This window comes from Trematomus bernacchii, unplaced genomic scaffold (assembly GCF_902827165.1).
Source record: "Trematomus bernacchii unplaced genomic scaffold, fTreBer1.1, whole genome shotgun sequence".
NCBI classification, from domain to species: Eukaryota; Metazoa; Chordata; class Actinopteri; order Perciformes; family Nototheniidae; genus Trematomus; species Trematomus bernacchii.
Genome location: NW_022987409.1, coordinates 2,174,494 through 2,195,155, shown reverse-complemented (window position 1 = coordinate 2,195,155; position 20,662 = coordinate 2,174,494). Strand labels below are relative to the sequence as shown.

The window sequence follows — 20,662 nt, the reverse complement described above, 5'->3', positions numbered from 1 at the left end:
CAACAACACGACGAGTACACAGCGGCCACTCAGGTAACGGCACTGAAACAACCGACACTTTCAGAGACTTTTAAAAGGAAAGAGAAACTGCCCCAGAACAGTGAAAAGGCCAAAAAAATAACAGCCAAGATAGCTGAATTCATCGCGTTGGATGACCAGCCGTTATCTGTTACCTTTTTTTTCTCTTAATGCATTGCATAAAGATCGGATCGGGAAAAATAGGTATCGGCAGATTGTCAAAATCAAATGATCGGAATCGGATCGGGAGCAAAAAAAGGTGATCGGGACATCCCTATTTATTATCCTTCTTATTGGTGTGTTAGTGGGGCTCACAGATAACGGCGAATTATATCAGATATGAGCGGTTGCTAAGACTATAGTGGAAATCACTGAAAGGTTATCTGAATAATTTGCCGGGAGCTATGTGTGAAATAGGCCCAACATGTAATGGAAATGTGTTATTTGCTGAAAGATTGTCCCATTGATTGAAATCATAAATTGTTTAGCACATGAGGACGCTCCATAATGTTCTCTTAGGTTTGATGGGACAGTTCGGGGGGGTTGTTGTGAGGAGCATGAAGTGTACAAAGTCAAACAATTATGGTGTGTCAAGGAACATGGTTTAAATATGCCAAATGTCTGTTACTTTTTACAGTTTTGGATCTTTATCATCACAGTCATACTCACAGCCCGACCCTGTGTGTTACTGCAGAAATGCAACACCACGCATCATAAAAAGATCCTCCATTTGTTAGAAATGGAGTCAGATCGCTATTATGACTTGAAACCAGTGAGAACAAGTCTTTTAAATTTGTTCAACTATTGTTGTAATGCGATTTTAAAACTGCCACTTTTAAAGGGAAAGCAAGTCACAGGATATTTCATCATTAACCACTTCTCCTTTCAGTTTTAAATATTAGAGATTGTTTTTCTATTTTAGTCTGCCTTACATATTCCCTGAAGGGATGTCAGAGGGAAATTATTAAAAGATTGACTTTTTCTCATCAATCATTACTTCCCCTTTTTGTTCCGTCTCTTATTCAAATATGCATTGGTTCTAGTTTTGTAATACAGAACACATTACAGACATGCAGGCATGTATTTTAATATATTTTCTAACCAATACAACTAGGATTTATTTTTCTTTTAAATGACATTTTTAAAGCTTAATCAACCATTTCAGCAATGTCCTTTTTACATTTAGATTAATTTCCAGAGACTGGCTGGGTTTACTCAGACATTCAGATGTAGAGTCATCTTTTAATGAGCAACCACACAAAAGAGTTCTGTTGTAAATGGATAATTGGTGATCTGCCCTGCTTTATTATTCACAAGTTTATTTTCCATTATCCCAGCGATAGTAATATGAAATGTGGAGCTGCAGTTGTGACTAACTGAAAGCTGACTTAACATATATAGCACACAGCATGGCTATTTGCATATTTACATTCACTAAATGTCATTTTGGTTATAAGAACTTCCTTTGTACACAACATTTGTTGGCTGGTGACATTATGGGAAAGAGGCTTGGTTTCTAGTTGTTTTGAAGAATACTTGCAGACGTAAGGAATCCCAGAAATATTTTATGAATTGTGTTTTGAGAAGAGATGTTTCTTTTTTCCTCCTCGCTGTTCTTGTCACCGGCGGCCCCTGTCCTGAGACTTCAGCTGGAGATAACAAACTTCTGCACACAGACACCCTCACCCTCATGTGGCGTGTGAGTGCCCTGTCATAACCCAAACACACTTTAATGAGATTCTGGTGTCTGCATGCCTACACACACACACACACACACACACACACACACACACACACACACACACACACACACACACACACACACACACAGCAGAGAAATGACAACTATAAATGCAGTTTTATTTTACATTTATCTTTAGTTTAAAGAAACAGTCGTTCCCAAAATGAAAATACTTACCTTTCCTTTTTTATTGTCGCACTTTTCTATCAATTCAGATTTTTTTTCTCCGGAAGTTTTTCCTTATACGATGTGAGGGTCTAAGGACAGAGGGTGTCGTTTTCTCATACTGATATTCTGCACAAACTGTGCTGTTGTATTTGCTGTAAAGTGTCGTTACTGTAAGGTAATTATTATATGTACAGCACTTTGGCTCGACCAAAAATCGTTTTAAAAATGTGCTATATAAATAAAACTTGATTTGATTTGATATTGGTGTGACTTGGAGAGTGTGGAGATATCAGTCAGAGAGGTGTCTGCCTTCTCTCTGATAAAATGGAACTATCGTACTCTGCTTGTGCAGCTCAAAGGGACACAAACTGAAAAGCAATTCTGGCTACACAATGATTTAAATTATTTTATAATATTCACAATACCCTTTCCAAAAAAGCCTTTAGGAGACGATTTGATATTAGGAAATAATAAAGATATTCAAGTATTTTTCTTAAAAGAACAACTATCATACAGTATGGGTTTATGGGCATGGCATTTTGAAGATGCTGCTATCAATCCATTTTTATGGAAATATCAATAACACATCTTTAAAAAATGTTTGTTCCTATATTGTCTTCCTGAACTACACAACGTGCAGTTGCAAAATTGCAACCAGGGACAAATAAATAGATTATTGAATTAATAATCAGAACTTTAGGAATCAATAAGCCCTTGCAAAAATGCCAGCTAAAACCCCTAATGTTCAGGAATATTAGTGAGTAAATGACCTCAGTGGCAGCTACATCCCTGTCCCCCACTTGCAGGGGGCCCCTGGAGGCCCCCGGACCCCCCCACTCCGGGACCAATAGAGACGCTGCACCTGTATCCAGTGCGCCTGTCCTGTTTGGGAAAAGTTGGCAGTGCAATGGTTACGCTGCGTGCGTCTCAAGGGCAAAGGAAATGAGGAAACCGATCACAACAAGTAATGAAGACTCAGACCTCTCTCTGTGTCTGTGGACTATCCTGCTGCTCCTGTGTTAGCTGCGCTGCCATGTCAGTGGAGGTTGTCATTCCTGTCATATTTATAAGAGGATAAAAAAACCGGCAAGATGCGCCTGGAGGGGAAACGTCACATTTTCAGAGGGAGCGACAGTGTGGAGAGACTGTGACCGAGCCGGGGAGCGGAATCTGCGGCACTGTCCAGCTCTGCACGGCGGGATATAGCGTCGGATCTTTACCGGATAAGCGTCCTGTAGCTGGATGATGCGTTTTTTTCTGCCACACACAGGATTCTATGATCGCTCCACGTTTCAGCGGGAATCTGGATGATCCTCTGGTCACGCCACCCGGACCCCCACACCGGCTTTATGAGCTCAGCACCAATAGACTGACCTGGAATAAATAAAAGAAGCATCAATCAAAGTTTGAATAAGTCTCATTTGGGAAAAATTAGGATTTAAAGGTTATGTTGCCACGATTTGATAGGGTTATTTAATAATGACTTAAAAGTCATAGCTTTTCTGTCTGTATTTTAAAATAAGTGGAGGGAGGGGCAGGCCTACTCCACTCGTGTTTTACTCATTTAAATAGTATAACAAACTATAAAACTTAAGGAACTGACTTTAGGGGAAATTAAGACGATCATTCAGTTTCAAATGAAACAAGATAAAGTTATTATTTAACATCTGAGGATGCCACCCTTGGTGTCCTTTCAAGGAAGGGAGCCTGGAGAATGAAAGCGGGATTTCTGGGTCTTTAATCGGACACAGAGACAGTCGGACAAGCGACCTTCTGTTTTTTTTTTGGATTGGTCCAAAAAATATTTTTGAGTGCCCCTTTGGACTCCTGCACAATGGGGATTATGCTTCAAGTTATTCTAGGAATGTTTCAATTCCTGCTTCTCACCAGAATACCGACGTCCCATGCCAAGGTATGTATAGGCTATATTTGACCCTAAAAGACTTCATGTCTGAGGGTGTCAGCTTGACATCTGTAGTTGATTTCCAGTGTGTGTTGATGTCACTTAATGCACATAAAGTAGCCTAATAGTAATGTCCCATTTGGTCTGGTGGAACAAATGTGTGAGTTTTAGCTTTGTTGAAGTTATCCTCTAGGTCAATGACACCTGTGGTCCAGTGACAGCACCATTCACTATATTAATCATGAAGAAGTCTATAAACTTTATAGTGGCATTGTGGTATTTATTGTCTCCTCTATCATATTTCACAGCCAACTTCTATTGAGACACCCTAACAAAGAGTTTATACGTTGTAATAAATAATTGACTGAAGCTTTGTAGATCAGTGATTAATCATTCAGAATAACGTTTGGGCTGCCAGGTTATGGAAAATCGTGTTTTTTTTAGCTAGCATCAGGAAGGCAGGGCATTTGGACAGGAATACATTTACTACCCCTTAAATGGGGAATCTCACACATATTTTGGAAAATTAATTGATTTTCAATTGTTTTACATTACACCCACTTGACTGTTATTACCCCCATATTACTCATTAATTAAATCCTAATACAGCCCTGTTACAACGTTATTACACCCATATTATACCCCTGTTACACCCATGTTAAGCTGTTATTACCCCTATACTACACTGTTATTAGACCCATAATACACCCATGTAACACCAATATTACACCGTAATTACAATATTGTTACACCCACATTTCATATTAATACACCCCTGTTACACCATTATTACACCCATGTTACACTGTTATAACACCGATATTACACTATTATTAGACCCATATTACACTTATGTCACACCCATGTGACACCCCTATTACACTGTTACTACACTGTTATTAGTCCCATATTACAAACCTATTGCACTGTTATTAAACACATATTACACATGGACACAGCTTGTCAATTGACTGTATCCCCCCAGGATACAGACACCATGTAAGGGTTAAGAGTTAGTATGTTTTGAATGTCATTTAATTGATAAGTAAGTTGTCAAAGTAATATTTCAACATATACACTTTTTAATTATATACTTTCCTGCTACCACTGGTTGCCTAGCAACTGGTCACTGGTCAGACCCTGAAATAGCCCCAAACAATTAGATACAATCTGTTGTGAATGAGCTGCAGAGGTGCTACAAGGTGGATTTAAAAAAAGATTTGTACCAGCGAGTCTAGCTGTTTCCAGTCTTTATGCTAACTTTGCTAGACTTTGCTGCGAGCTATCGCTTTATACTGTACTTATGACATTACTGAACACACATGAAAGTGGTTTGGATCTTCTTTTCCAAATCTAGAAAATCGAAAAATGTTACTTCCTGAAATGTTAAACTTTTCCTATTTGTTAGTCAGAGTAATCACTGGAATCGTTCGCGAACGTAACATCACTATTGCCTTATACAATACTTAAAAGATTCCTCCAAAAATATAATTTGTTTGCAATTAATTTGGAAAATTGACTTGATTAATTCATGGACTTGGCTAATGATCTAACTCTTAAGCCATGTACTACATTTTATAAATATTTAAAAAAAGGCGCTTCATTGACAATTCTTTATCTCTTTATTTTATTCCTGCTTAGTATTTACCATTGATAATACTGAGATGGTCCACACACAGCAGAAGGCACACATACATGGACAGACCTACGTACATGTGCAGGTTCTTTATTTATGTCTGGAGGCTGGTATCAGGAACAGGCAGTGCTCTGCAGGGGTGTGGGATCCAGCCCTGAATTGTTTTGCTGTATGTTTTAGTGATACATCATCATAGACGCTACATAATACACAGCAGCGTGACTCCTCACCTGCTCACAGCTTCTGTCTCTCACTCAAGTCTCTATGCTTTCATGATGTCTGCTTTTCTGACACATTATTTGGAAAAGAGGTCATCTCTTTCCTCCTGTAGTGATGAAGCTTAGTGTGGGGCTGGCACATGGTGTGTAGTTGTAGGAAATGCACACACACATACACACTTGGCTCATCCTTACAGTGTGCTCTGGGAGAGGCTTTAGGACTTGTTAGACAAAAGACAGACAGCAAAACCAGTGTAGATGGCACTGGGCTGGCACTCAGGAGTGTGTGTGTGTGTGTGTGTGTGTGTGTGTGTGTGTGTGTGTGTGTGTGTGTGTGTGTGTGTGTGTGTGTGTGTGTGTGTGTGTGTGTGTGTGTGTGTGTGTGTGTGTGTGTGTGTGTGTGTGTGTGTGTGTGTGTGTGTGTGCATGTGTGCGTGCGGGTGGGTGCGTGCGTGTGTGTGTGTGTGTGTGTGTGTGTGTGTGTGTGCCAAAAGGAGGTAAACGTATCCTCGTCTCAAAGACTAATACAGGAAATACACACTTGCTAAAGCTCACATCCCACTAGTCACAAAATGGCCTCAGTCCCAGCTTAACTCAGAATCACTGTTGGCCAGTGTGTGTGTGTGTGTGTGTGTGTGTGTGTGTGTGTGTGTGTGTGTGTGTGTGTGTGTGTGTGTGTGTGTGTGTGTGTGTGTGTGTGTGTGTGTGTGTGTGTGTGTGTGTGTGTGTGTGTGTGTGTGTGTGTGTGGGGGGGGGGGGCAAAGTCTACATTCCCTTACAAGTGGCCTTGGTCTACGGCGCACACACAAGTTCAATAACGGCAGTTTGTGTTTTAGAGATCTAAAAAGTAGCCTCTTTCAGTAGCCTGAGAAGTATTTAGATTCTTCACTTAGATACATTTACTATCACAACAATTTAAAAACACTCTACAAAAAGTCCCTTCATTCAAATTCCTACATAAGTATGATAGGCTTATTTACCTAAAGTCTCAAAAGTACATGTTGTGCAGTAAAATATCCCCATTGATTGATATATTATTACAGACAACTTTATTAAGTAGCAGCATTTTACTGTTGCAGCAGGGCAAGGTGAGTTTTTTAGATTAGTGGTTCCCAATCTGGGTGTCGGGCTTCTTCAAAGGGTCTCAAGACAAAACGTAGGGGTCATGAGATGATAAAAAGGAGACAATGGGAGAAAAAACTAAAGCCACTGTTCCATACATGGACTTTTCTTAAATCTTTGCTGTTATTTGCAAAATGTGGGCCTTAACCGTTATATAATGAAACTGTTTATGTAAAGGGTCACAAGCCAATCAAGTTGGAAACCACTGGTTTAATATTAAACTATACCACTCAACAGTTTGTTTAAAAATCACACGAAAAAGGAACTACTTACACTTTTCACCCCATTATAGAGAAATTACTGAAAATAATAAGAGAAATAGCTTTTTCTTGAAGTAATATTCAAGTACCTCAAAATTGTACTTAGAAGGTTCCCTCTCTGATGATACTTAAACTGTATGTGAGTGTAAACTGCATGGGGGCAACATAAAAGTACAATAAAGAAATGAATAATATATTGGATTCCTAATACTGACAGAAAACATAATCTGTGCTACAAAAGCTGCTGTCGGTGTTCTCCCTTTATCTCATTTTATAAAATAGTAATGGGCTCGTCAACTCCCAGCCACAAACTGACTGTAACAGTTCATTGTTGAGAAATCCAGTGGCAGATACTCTCGCTGTCTACCACTGCGGGGCTACTGTAAAGTGTTTCATTCTCCATTATCAGGAGATAGACTTGAGGGCAAAGGTAGCTGGTACAACTTGTTCAAATCCAGCAGCTCCCACCCTCTGACACTCATGTTGTCAGAAATATGTTTGGATTTTTGTCACATAGATTTGTTCAGTTACGTGCTAAAATGTACCAATGGAACCCAATGGACCCCATCCCTTTAGAAATAGTAAAAATGTAGGAATGTTCATTTAGCAGTCGTACTACTGTGGAACTGCTGTTACCCTTCTACATGTTATCCTGCGTATCAAAGTTCAGAGTTTAAAATTCCTGTCAGGTACCACCATGCATTATTGAGCGTGTCATATTCAGATGGCAGCTGTGAAACTTTGTGGTGTTCATTAACAGGAAACGCTTTGATCTGGTGATATGCACCCACAGGCTTTCACAACAATGGCAAACAGGACGTTGCCGACAAAAGCTTAAAAGTAAATGTACTGTTGGTACATGGTTGAAGGGGCCCAAAATGATAATTTAATTTAATTTCATATTTGTATTTTGTTCCTCTACTGTGACATTTCCCCATGCTTTAATGTTCAAAAAGCTCTTTTTCTCATACTATCTTTGCTGTAACACCCCTTTTTACCCTCTGTCTGAAACCAGAGCCCAGTCTGCTCTGATTGGTTAGCTGGCCATCTCTGTTATTATGACTGGTCAACAGCTTAGAGATATCCCACCCCTTAGCCTATCACGTATTGTGTTGGATCGCTAGCCAATAGTAGCACCATTGTAACATAATGATGTCACTTTGTTATGGAAATAAACAAAGAAGTCCAATGGAGGCAGAGTAAACTCCCTCTGGAGGGAACTTTGCGATTTTAGCCTTTGCAGAACATTTACATGCACACAAACCTTTATAACATACTACAGGAGAGAGAAAGCCCCCAAAACCATAATAGGGCCCCTTTAATTCAGAAAACAAATCTTTAATATTAATCAATGCAGATATATTTTATTAAATCCACTATACATGGTGGGGGGAATGGGGATTGGACAGAGGGCAGCTGTAGCAACTTAAATTCAGCCAATGCATACCCTCACAGTGCTTGGTCTAACCTATAACTGCAGCAATAGAAAGTTTGTTGGCAAGTTAATTCTTGTCCTATATATTTATGGTCTGATTCATCAAATTCAGTGCTCAAACGTTTGTGCAAGTTCTTTTGGGATATGGAAAAAGTTTTCAGAGACTGCAAGTATTTATCTTTTTTTTAAGACATCTATTTTGCCCCCTATTTCTATATTTTATAACATATTTTAGAGGTTCTTTCTGGATGTCCTACAAAAATACAAATTGACTCACCTTTGACTGAATACTAGACATCTTTTTTCAAAAGATTTTGCTGAACTGGAATTACACCACTAGTCATGACTCCAAAGTGCAAGGCTGAATGCTATCTATCAGGTCAACTTGACCGGGAAACCCTAAACTAAACTTGATTAAACATTACATTTATTTCTCCCTCCAGCTCGCTCACTGGCGGCCTGCAGACTCCCCAAAATCCAGGGAAGGTCGAGAAGGTATGCTCCACGTTTCATAAATAACCCCGAATTACCTCTTGGAGCTGATAGAGAGAAATCAATAATGGATGTATTGATTTATCTCCACCAGTGCGCCGGTGGTTGGAGGTTTATTCGCGGAGTGGCTGTGAGCCTCGAGACACCCTGGTGGAGGTTTGGCGGGAGTTACCGGGGGAGACGCACCATCTCTTCGTCCCGTCCTGTGTGTCGGTGAGGCGATGTGGTGGGTGCTGTTCTGACGAGGCCCTGGAGTGTGTTCCCTCCCTCACACACACAATCACCATGGAGGTATACACACACACACTCGCACTAAATCTTTGCCTGCTCCTGTGTAGATTAATAATGTTTCGAGCCAGGGGGGTCAAACTCATTTTAGTTCAGGGGCCACATACAGCCAGATTTGATTTGATTCTTCATACATTTCCACATCTGTGTAGTAATTCTGACCACCTGATCTGACACACCACCATACAAAATAAAATGAAGGTAATGATATCTCTCTGCCCTGTAAATGTATAAAATGTATACTTACAAAATACATACAACTTGCGATATATTGTAGTTAATGTCTTTATGCGGTGAGATGATGTTTTAATATCTTCTGATCTGTGTGCAGCTGATGAGAACCTCCTTTATGAAACATGAGCTTGTCGAGCTGCCGTTCGTAGAGCACAGTCAGTGTGAGTGCAGGTAATAAAACATACTCACAGATGCATGGTATACCTGTCCTTTGTTGACTTCACTGCACCTTAATACTCACATTGTCTGTTTTATCTACATGCAGATTAAAAGTACAAGTCCAGCCAACACCTACTACAAGGTAACACCTTTTTCCTTCTTAGTTTAATATCTCCTTGTCTGTTCCTGTTTAATTGTGTGTGGGTGAGCTTATTCTGAAATGTGATGTTCCTTCATCATCGCTAATGACTTTATAAAACCCATGTCCGCTAATGATGCTCTTATTATTCCGCTGATGATCTTTGATGAGGAGGAGGTATAGGAGGGTTTCAGTGAAAAACTGTTCTGATGAATCTCAATTGACTCGCTAAATGGCGTTAGTGTTAAACAAGGTGACATAAGGCTTCAATCTCTAGTTTTAAACATTTTGTTATTCCTCCAAAAAAAAGTCCAACATCCGAGGCCAATACAGATTGACATAAAACTGACCTGGTTTAATTCAGATTAAACATTGTGAAGAATCATGATCTGATTCAAATCACATTTTCAAAATGCTTAATGGATTCATTTAAGGTGGTGATGTAGTTTGTACAGGAGTCGGTGCACTAAACTTGAAAGCAAGTTCAGACCTAGCTCGTAGAATATGAAGAGGAGCCAGTTAGCAGATGGTTTCCCGTCTTAGTGACGAAGCATTTGTGAAAGGTAATACTGTTATTTTCCAGTAAAGGCTTTATAGATTGAAAAGATAACAGTGAGTACCCAACCCTATCATAAAATACAATGATGTGCCCGAGCCCCGGTATAATCACAAGGCAAAGAGATAAGCAAGTATGACGTGTCTGCAGGCTGATTTGAAAGAATCAGGTTTGTTGTCAGTGGACTAAAACATGGTTGAAAACTGTAATTATTCATGACTTTAGGTCAACATATACTGAAAGTAAAGAATCTGCTGTTCAGGCGGTACACACCGTGCTGTTCAGGTTGTGTTGAGGTCTGGGACGGACAGCTTGAGACAGTGAAAGGAACATTTCTGTTGGATCCCTGATGTTTGTTTGTGTACCTCATACTGGCAGGTCCAACCTCACAATCATATGATGGCATCTTTAATGTTTATGTCTTCCTACTTCCTGTTAGGATGCGGACATAAATAAAGGATTCCAATGTATGTGTGTGTATGTGTGCATATGCATTTTTCTTTGGTCTGTTCAGGTTTCATGTGTCTCTTTTTTGTTTGCCGTATCTACGCATGTATATTCTCTATGTGTTGGTATTAATGTGCGTGAAAGTTTTTATTTTGTTTTTGGAAGAACATTTAATTCTGTGTGTGTGTGTGTGTGTGTGTGTGTGTGTGTGTGTGTGTGTGTGTGTGTGTGTGTGTGTGTGTGTGTGTGTGTGTGTGTGTGTGTGTGTGTGTGTGTGTGTGTGTGTGTGTGTGTGTGTGTGTGTGTGTGTGTGTGTGGGTGTGTGTGTGTGTGTGTTCGGTGTGTGTGTGTTCGGTGTGCTCCTCGGTGAGTTAGCATCTGTGTGACTCTCTCCCTGCATCCCCTGGGACGGCCCGCATCCTGTTGTCACCATAGTGATGATTTAATCTCCCCTGCCATGTGCTCTCTCACAGACTGACGGAGCAGAGTCACGCATCCATGATAGTATATTAGAGCCTAAAGACAACAGCACCAGCAGCACACTCAGTTTATCCTGCCAGAGCAGAGCTGGTAAACACATCATTTGATTAATATAGTTTATAGCAGAGACAGGGAACTTAAACCAAAACTAAGTGCAGATTCATTTTTCTATTGAAGGCACCAGCATACAACAGATTTGGATATGGACAGAGCTAGGACATAGCCAAAACATGTAAATCTACCAGGGCTGCAACTAACAATTGTTTTTAATAATCAATCAATCTCCTGATTATTTTATAGATTAATCAAATAATAGTTTTATTTACAAAATGTCAGAAAAAAACGTTCAAAAAGTCATACCAGTTTCTCAAAGTGCGAGGTTTTGTTTTTAAATGTCTTGTTTTATCAGTCATAAACTCATATATATTGACTTTAATATGATACCTCTTCGCCTCCAATAGGTGTCTGAAAATATAACTCCTAAAGATTTAATGTATTTGTTTTGTTTGTCTGATGTACCCAGGCCTCGCCTGAAGCCGACAAGAACAGAGAAAAGGGAGAGAGGAAAGTCCAGACAGAAGACCAGTGGAGCCATCAGAGCCGCGTAAGTTCAATATTCAGTTGCTTTAATCAGGAACGAGCCCTAAACTGATGTTAGTCAGTATTTTCTTGATACTGTCAGTTGCCTTGTGAATGTTTGGATTAGAACAGAAAATATGTTATCTGGTCAACATAATTACTGAAGGACAATTTGTTTAACAGCCACAGCAGTCAAGGTCCCCCACACACACAAAAACACAAACACACACACAAACACACCTACAAAGCTACACAGACACCTACAGCCCTGGGACTTGGGGGTGTTAAACAAAACATGGTATATATTACTGTGATCAGTTGTATTATATATTAAATAATGCATGACTCTGGCTGCTAAAATGGTCAGTTATGATCATTCAAGGACAATTAAAACATTTTGTAATAATTACATTAAACGGTTACATTGTGATCAGAGAGGAACAGGTGAGTTTGGTTGTGTGTCCCAGGATTCCCATGATTCAGTCTCAAGCAGTAAGGGAATAGAGTTGGCTCTTTTTAATATGCTTCCCCTTCACTTTGCTGTCTATCATTTCCGGCCTCCGGGGTGCAAGAGGTGACTCGGTTTGGGTGTGATGTCCCTCAGCTCCCATCCATCACTCAGAACAGGCTTTATTCAGACTCTGGCAGGGGTGAAATCTGTGTAATTTGCTCCCAAATGCCACCTCCTCTGTCCATGCCAGCGGCAGGCGTGGTCATCGGGGTCTGAACAAAGATGGCCCCTCTCTGCCTCATTAAGTAACTTCATTAAAGCCTCCAGCCTCCTGAGGCAGAACCAGCTCCAGTTAATGGACCAACTGACGCAGGCAACTTTCTCATACTCAGTGAGTGCAGAGCGTATAGAGGGGAAACTGAAGTGACTATAGCCATGGAAACGTACAGAAACACAGACTGACAGAGAGAGCAGAAAGTTTGCCGCAAAGGAAACAGTATCCCACATTAGTCACACATCTCCCACACACACTGCATTGTTTGTTTCAGTCTGGCACAGAGTGTTAAAACAAGCCTCGCATTTCCTTTTTAGCCTTAATATCGACGTGGTGTGGGATCAATAGCAAAACAGCAAAAAATATCCTGTATTGATATGTCAGTCCGTCAGTGGAGGGATTGTCAGACATTCATGGTTCCCCCAGATAAAGACTTCAGACTTGGATGATGGACTGAATTTTAAATGGACTGCATTTTACTTAGCGGCTTTCTAGTTTACCGACCAATCAAAGCGCTTCACAACACATGCCAACTTTTACCCCTTTCACACACTCATTCACACATTGATGGCAGAGGCTGCCATGCAAGGTGCCAACCTGCTCATCAGGAGCGGTTAGAGGTCACTGTCTTGCTCAAGGACACCAGCAACAAACCAGTGACTCTTTGGACAATAGACGACACTCTGCCTCCTGAGCCAGGCCGTCGTCTGTCATTTCCTGTGGTGCCACCACATGGTACACATTTGTGGTCTTAATATTCAAAATAATTATTGGATAAATTCTCTTGAAATCTGACTTTCATGCCCCCTTCTAGATACATTTAAAACCCCTTAAATTAACTATTGTTTAAGTAGAAAAAGCTTTTCTGGCAATCAGCTAGACCAGAAATAAGCCTCACCTCGCCAGTTGCCGGCCACATTTTGGGATTAAATACTGACAGCCATATAAAGGTTCGGTTAATGTTTGCACGATGCATCTGCAGACAAATTACACACCAGATAGATATCTTATGATCCCCTAAAGTTAGGCACGACATGAGGTAAATAAAAAAGCCTCACAGAGCCGCCTGCATGGCGGTATATACTTGTGAATCAATAAATGAATAAATGATTCTGAACTACAGTGTTCTTAAACCTCTCTTCTCTCTGTCCAGGTCCCATGCTCCTCCAACTCGTCCTCCCCTATCTCCTCCTCCTCCTCCATCCCCTCCTCCCATCAGCTTCTCTCCCTCTCCCTCACCTTCTCCAAGGCCTAGTTGCCGCCCCTGCAGAGGGAGGAAGTGGGCGCTGGATGTGACGTCCTGTCAGTGCAGCTGCACCATCAGAGCTGAGAGCTGCACCCGGAAAAACCGGAGCCTCAACACTCGTCGCTGCAGGTCAGTCCACAAGCAAACTTTTTCTTTTTATGGATTTTTCTTTTTAACAACATGAAACTTTAACAAAAGCTCCAAAAAAAGAATTCTTAGGTGTAAATTCTGCTCGTTGGAAAGTTGATCCGTTGCTTTTTGTTTAATGGAGTGAGAAACTTTGTTAGGAGCTGCTGTATCTCAAGTGGTAGCACTGTGATGACCCCAAGATGTCATTGAACATGACACTGAACCCCAAATTGCTCCCAAAGTGGGCATGTTTGATAGAAAAACAAAAACAGCACATGCTCAGATTATCAGAAGACTCAAACTGTAGAATCCATCATACTTTTATTTATTTTGTATCTGTCAAAAAGAATGGAAAGACTTCATGCTTCCTCTCTTATTGTTTGTTGTTGCAGGTGTGATGCCATGAGGACTTGACGTGTCCTATCACTGTCTTTTCACCTCCTTCTTTACACCAACCCCTGTTGATTCATTCCCCACTCTCCGCATCAGTGCCATGGAGCATACAGACGCTTGGACATCAAATAGCCTTGGACTGAAGGAAATATCAGTGGGAGCACACACAAAAACCTGATGTAGCACTCTTAGTTAACCAACAAGTGCAGCATAACGACCTGAATATAGATCTAGTTGTGTGTGTGTGTGTGCAGCCAAAAATCTCACCACCTCTCACCTGCTTCTGTGGCAAAGCTTCTCTCGGTCCACATGCGTGTACAGACATGTAAAGTCACCATACACATCCCATGACTTGAGGGATGAGTGGCAGCCTAATGGCGTGGATTTCATACAAATTCTTTCTTGGTGGAAACAATCACACAAGCTACTCATATGCTGTGGTTTGGATAGCCTTTACGACCTCCAATGGAACATATACATTTAAGAGAGCAGGGAAAAACACGACTGATGGAAAGAAACAAATGGATGTAAAGTGGACGGGTCTTACACAGGTGTCCTACATGTTGAGGTGTTTGCAGTAAAACTGTAAATGCAAATGGATTCCAGGATGAAGTCAGGCCGTTTTTTGTGCAGAGGATTTGACAGAAAGGCAACTAATTTTAGATGGACACGTCCACACATACCAAAGGGACACAGGACATACGCATGAACTGGCGCCCCAGTGTGCACGGACCCATAGTTGAGCTGAATGCTGGCATGGAGAGTGTCTGTGTGGTCTCCCCACTGAAAGACCCAGATGGGATATCCCTGCAGCCGTTCTCTCTCATTCAAAGCATATGACCACGGGCTGGCTCTCCAAGCTGCTTTCCGGCATTTGTTTAATTTGGGCCCTTTGTCTCCATCTTCCCTCGGCTCCTCTGTTGAAAGCAGCCGCTTTGCCTCTCTTTGCCTCTCTTTGCCTCTCTTTGCCTCTCTTTTAGGCAGTGAGGAGAATGACAATAATGAGGCCTGGCGGCTGTCCACTGCTTCACACAGACATTCACACTTATAATACCAGGAACATCGACAACACTGCAAATGCAGACACACACAACCTGACTCTCTTTGTGCTATAGCAGGCACACACACATTCATATTTACAAACATGCAATGTGGATTGACCATTTAAGCATAAGCATTTGTGTGCAAAAATAGTTGTTTGTATGTCTTCATTTAATATTGTATTATTTGCCTCATGTTTTATATTTTATTATAATTCTGTCAAGTTGATTGAAAAGATATTCTATATTGCAGAATGTGTGTCTTTGTTTTGTTTGTTCATCTTTAATCCGTCTGCATAAAGAGTCACGCTGGGTGGCCAGCTATGTATACATTCAGCATTTAAACCGATACCCAAATGTATTGAATTTAAACAGACATGGCTCACAAGGGCAACAAATGGAAGACTATATACATTATAATGTGTAATTCAAACAATCGGCGGGGCAGTTTTACCCACAGCGCCACACAGAAACCAACAAATAACCGTTCCCAGTGCAGTGAAAGCAAAACATGGCTGTTTTTGTTGCAACTTAGTGAGAGGATGTAAATAGGATTATTCCTTTGGAACATAACTTGTTTATATTCTGAGTGAATCTCACGGTTTAACTCCATGTTAGTTCATGACTGCTTGGTCGCTGGCTGGGAACGGGGATTTGAACTGTGACTGTTTCAGAAAGGACGAGGTCTTGAGCAGCTTGTCAGTCAGTGTGAGGTGCTAAAGCAGGAGCTCAGAGAACCCATTATAGCGGGTCACTGAGTTTAAACCCATTTTTGACACTGATTCAGACCTTTTGTCCTGTGCTAAATCTTTCCTGAGAATATTTTACCAGTGACGTCTTATCTCCAGGACAAACAGTAGCTCTGACACTACATAATTCATGCCGTCCTCTCCCCCGGGATTCATACAATCCTGCTGTTGAAACAGTCCAGAGTCTGAATTATTTGTGTGTCAGCCTTCAGCTAGAGAACTTTGTGTCAGTGGCCGGTGTGATAAGCTCTGTATTTATACTCTCCTGAAATTAGATTATTTGTTCCACGCTAGAGTCCATTGTTCAGTGTTTGTTATTACTGTCAATCAATGCTTCAATCACTACCTCTATATCACAACATATTAATGACCAAGTATTAGAGCATTGTTGTTACTTTATCTGTGTTATTTCAGACCTCTTTTTATAATTTGTATTTACATTTAGCATAAGCATAGTCTCCAGTGTAGAGATGTGGAGCTGCAGCAGATCTGTAGTGATAATCACTGATTTAGAGGAACCTATAGGAGTTTTCTGTGTGCGTTTTAATAATCTGAAGGGAAACATTTTTCATATGAGGAGAAATGAACAAGTACAGACCAGACACTGTGTGAAACGTGGAACAGAGGACGGTTTCCCAAAGAGTTTGTAGGTTCAAACTATATGATATTTTGAAGTCTTGGCTTCAAAAGAGAAGTTTGACATTTTAGGTAATGAAGCAATTTAGCTTCTTGCAGAGTGTTATGACAAGATTAATACCACTCTCACATGTGTGTACAGAAAATATGAAGCTGGAGACATTAGTTAGCTTAGCTTAGCACAATGACTGGAAACAAAGGGAAACAGCAAGCCTGCTCTCCCTGGAAGGAACAAATAAAGTCTATGTAGCAGCAGCAGCAGCAGCTCTAAAATATACAAGTTAACACCTTAATCGCTTTTGTTTATTCTGTGAAGTGTGAAAACAACAAGTTGTGGTTTTAGCAAGCAACATATTAATAAATTAACTTTAGAGACAGATGTAGTGACTTTTAGACAGAGCCAGGCTAGCTGTTTACCCTAGAGAGATTGCTATCAACCTTCTCATCTTACTCTCAGCAAGAAAGCAAACAAACATGTTTCACAAATGTTTAAATTATGAATAAGTAATTAATGCATTTGTTGTTATATGCCTAATTCTTCGATAACATTGCATTTAGTGAACTAATGTTTTGGGAAACCTAAGAGTCTCAGTACAGATTGCACTTGTGTTTAAGATTGCGGAGAACATACTGTACAATAGTCCGTTGGGAAAAAAACTGAAGGAGCAAGTAGACTCCACTAATGTTGAAATTTACGACATATCAGAGACATTAGGGCGAAGAAAGGGGCTGAGATCCCTTTTTGAGGGCCTCTGTTCTTATTTCTTTAGACCAAATGTTCTTTATTCAAATTACAACATTCTTTACAATTAAAGCTGCAAACCCATCAGACAGCATGAAGTTGCTTCCCATCATTTCAACACAACTGTTTAAGATATACAGCTTAGACATATTAATACAACAAAAACATCAGTGTGCACAGTCAACATTACTCTGTAGCGGTAGCTCTGTTCTAGCCTCCAGTGTCTTAGCCTATAGAGACCCCTTACTAAACGATATAACATTTCATAATCTCTAATATGCCGTAGTATGTAGTGCACACTCTAGAGATGTATTTGTAACATCATTTAAGCTATACTTAAAGAATCTCTTCTCTGCGAATACATTGTACTAATGTAGCCTATGTATAAAGAAAACACTCTTTTTTTGCTGCTACACCATTTGTGCCCTTTTATGATGTCTTTGTAGAAAAAGTGTTATGTTGGATTAGTATATAAATGCCAATTAATCGATTCAATGTCCACATAAAAGTGTATACTGCATCGTCAAATATATTGAAAATGATACCAGGATAAAACCGTGATGTTACAGATGTTAATAAAGGAAATGTCTTATTTTTCGTATAAACTTCTGGTTTTCTTCCTGTCACTGTTTATCCACTCTGGCCTCATGCACGCTCTGACCTCGACTCCCCCCTCTCTTTGTTTTAATCTCTCATTGGACGGTAATGAAAGGCAAACAGTCTCTTTTGATTACAGTGACACCCTGGGAGTTGGGTAGAGAGAAAGTGTGTGTGATGTGACGTGGCCGTGTTGTGAAACATAATATTGTTCCCACACTCCTCTCGTTGGTACTGCTGAGTCAGAAGCTGGTCGAGTACAAAGGTGCGCAGCCCCACACGAGTGGAGGAAACTGATAAATGCATGTACTCAAGTGCAGTTATTAAGGCATTAACTTTACATTCTACTGTAGACAAGGCACACATAAAACGTTGGATTCATTTGAGAGTTACAGTTAGTATTTATTTTGCAAATAAAGATTTTACAGACAAATAAAATGACCAGTTCCACTTTAATTTGACTTCCACTTGCAGCCAGGTGAAACATAGGCATACCCATACATAAAACATAATAAATTACACAAAATATAAGCAAAACTTTGCAAAACAAATACTGAAAGCCAACCCAGCAGTAAAGAAAACTGGAGTAGACCCAGCCATTATCCTCACTCACAAAATACATATATACATTTATGATAAACACTTTATTTACAAGAATTGTTAATTGTACACAATATAACAATATATAATGACGATGATACGAGATGTATAATGTCAGCATAGGGGTTCAGTGCCTAGCATTGTGAAGCATATTGAATGTGTTGTGGTATTCTTCCACTATTTCTCAGCTGTTGGCAGGGATTATGATGAATATGACGATGACATAATGATGATGAAAGCTGCTTGTAATGTAATGTTCAGCCCTCATTTGTTCCCTTACCATCATCTCACATTTCCAGGCAGACTTTACACCAAAGGAAGGGCGATAAGTTAATGACTATTTGTATATCACTGGCTCTAAAAATTGATAAGCTGGCATGGCAGTATTATTGTATAATGATGATTGATGGCATGTATATTAGCAGCAGTTTAATTTAGCTGTTGGTACAGAGTGTTAAGAGAAAAGGAGAGGAGAGGAAAGAGAAGCTAAATGACGCTGCCAACCTATCTGTCTGGAGGGGCCTAATGCCAGCCCAGTACTAAATATAGCTGCAAGATTAGGGAGACAGAGAGAGAGAGAGAAAGGGACACATCGAGGCACCCATCACGATACAGAGAAGATGCCTTTGCTCCAAAATGTGCTTTTAAAGCTCTGAGCTTGACAGAAACCCCCCAAAATATGTCATCATCTGCTCAGACATGTGTCACCTTGACTATTTTGTTGTGTGTTCTTATGCTATTCATGCATTCATTTGACTTCATGCATGTTCAATTCAACAATTAGTTCACATGTCTGCCTCCCTTCATCCCTCTGCACCTCTCAGCCTCTGCACTTGTGTCAGAACTTCCTGTATTTTTCCACCTTGCTCTCTCTGCGTTCAGAGTAGTGTTTTTCTAATAACTCCAGGCACGGTGTCCTCCCTGCTTTTGTAGCTGCAGCTGTGTTGAAGCAGGTACTGGACGCTATCTGGCCTGCAAGTGTGTTTTGTTAGATGGTATCAGCACCCCTGTGTGTGTCAGAGAGAGAGAGAGAGACAGAGATAAAACACTGACAGAGACTGAGTAGAGAATGTGCCATGCAAAGAAGGATCATGTGTGTTTCTGTTGAACTCACAGGAAAGTGAGTGTTTTTTAACTTCTCTCTTGTGAATACAAATAACCTTTTATTTTATTATACAAAACAAATAAACAGTGTTATCTGCAACAGAAACATACATCCTCATTGGTCTCGACCCAACTGAAGGACATCAACCTTGATAAAAGATTTACGGATCTCACATCATGGGGATCAGTATCCACAAAGTCAACAGGGTGAGTTGAGTTTGTGTGAACTCCACGAGCTATTATCAAGAAGATTGAAGCCCCTGATTTAAAAAAAATATATATTAATAAATAAAACCACTTGTTCAAAAGGTTTTAGTAGTGACCAGTTCATGTTCAAGTTAAGTGGTTTTTTGCCAACGCTTGTTGTACAATTTTCCCAATATGAATTTAATAATTCTGCATCTAAGGAATAAGACAACAAATGATTTTACATTACTATATACTATACTATCTGATTCAAAGCTATTCATTAATCACAAACCAGTGTCTTCTGTCCTGATGTTCAGCAAACAGATGAAAACATCATGTGTGAAAACTGAAGAGGAGTGTTTCAGAGGAACATATACGTTTAATGGATTAAAGTGAGGTATAAAGGGTGGAGGAGAGGGCAGATGAGAGGCATAGGGGCAGGGTGGAGGGCTTTTTGTGGTTGGGGTCTAGCAGGTAAGTAGGCGGGGGCATATTTGTGGTCTGGGCGTGCTGGATCCTGTCCAGCTGAGGATGCGGGTACCAGTAGGAGCGAGAAGAGATCAGAGAGCCTGCTGGATGTTATCTCTTCGTCAGTACCATAACTGCAGGTCGACTCACCTGAGGCAGCAGCCAATCA

At 40.4% G+C, this 20,662-nt stretch overlaps 1 protein-coding gene across 1 annotated transcript; it reads left to right on the top strand.

Moving 5' to 3' along the window:
* Window positions 1-2,878: 2,878 nt before the first annotated feature.
* vegfba (vascular endothelial growth factor Ba) lies at window positions 2,879-18,140 on the top strand. The gene is made up of 8 exons (XM_034137752.1): window positions 2,879-3,839; window positions 8,945-8,996; window positions 9,088-9,284; window positions 9,613-9,686; window positions 9,781-9,816; window positions 11,820-11,900; window positions 13,754-13,975; window positions 14,368-18,140. The coding sequence occupies exons 1-8, from the start codon at window positions 3,762-3,764 to the stop codon at window positions 14,387-14,389; spliced, it is 762 nt and encodes a 253-aa protein (XP_033993643.1). The 5' UTR covers window positions 2,879-3,761; the 3' UTR covers window positions 14,390-18,140.
* Window positions 18,141-20,662: the final 2,522 nt, after the last annotated feature.

Excerpts from the sequence above, each read along its gene's own strand:
- vegfba (XM_034137752.1), top strand. The coding sequence starts at position 3,762 with ATGGGGATTATGCTTCAAGTTATTCTAGGAATGTTTCAATTCCTGCTT. Across the intron at positions 3,840-8,944 it reads TACCGACGTCCCATGCCAAG|CTCGCTCACTGGCGGCCTGC; the intron begins GTATGTATAGGC and ends TTCTCCCTCCAG. Across the intron at positions 11,901-13,753 it reads AGTGGAGCCATCAGAGCCGC|GTCCCATGCTCCTCCAACTC; the intron begins GTAAGTTCAATA and ends CTCTCTGTCCAG.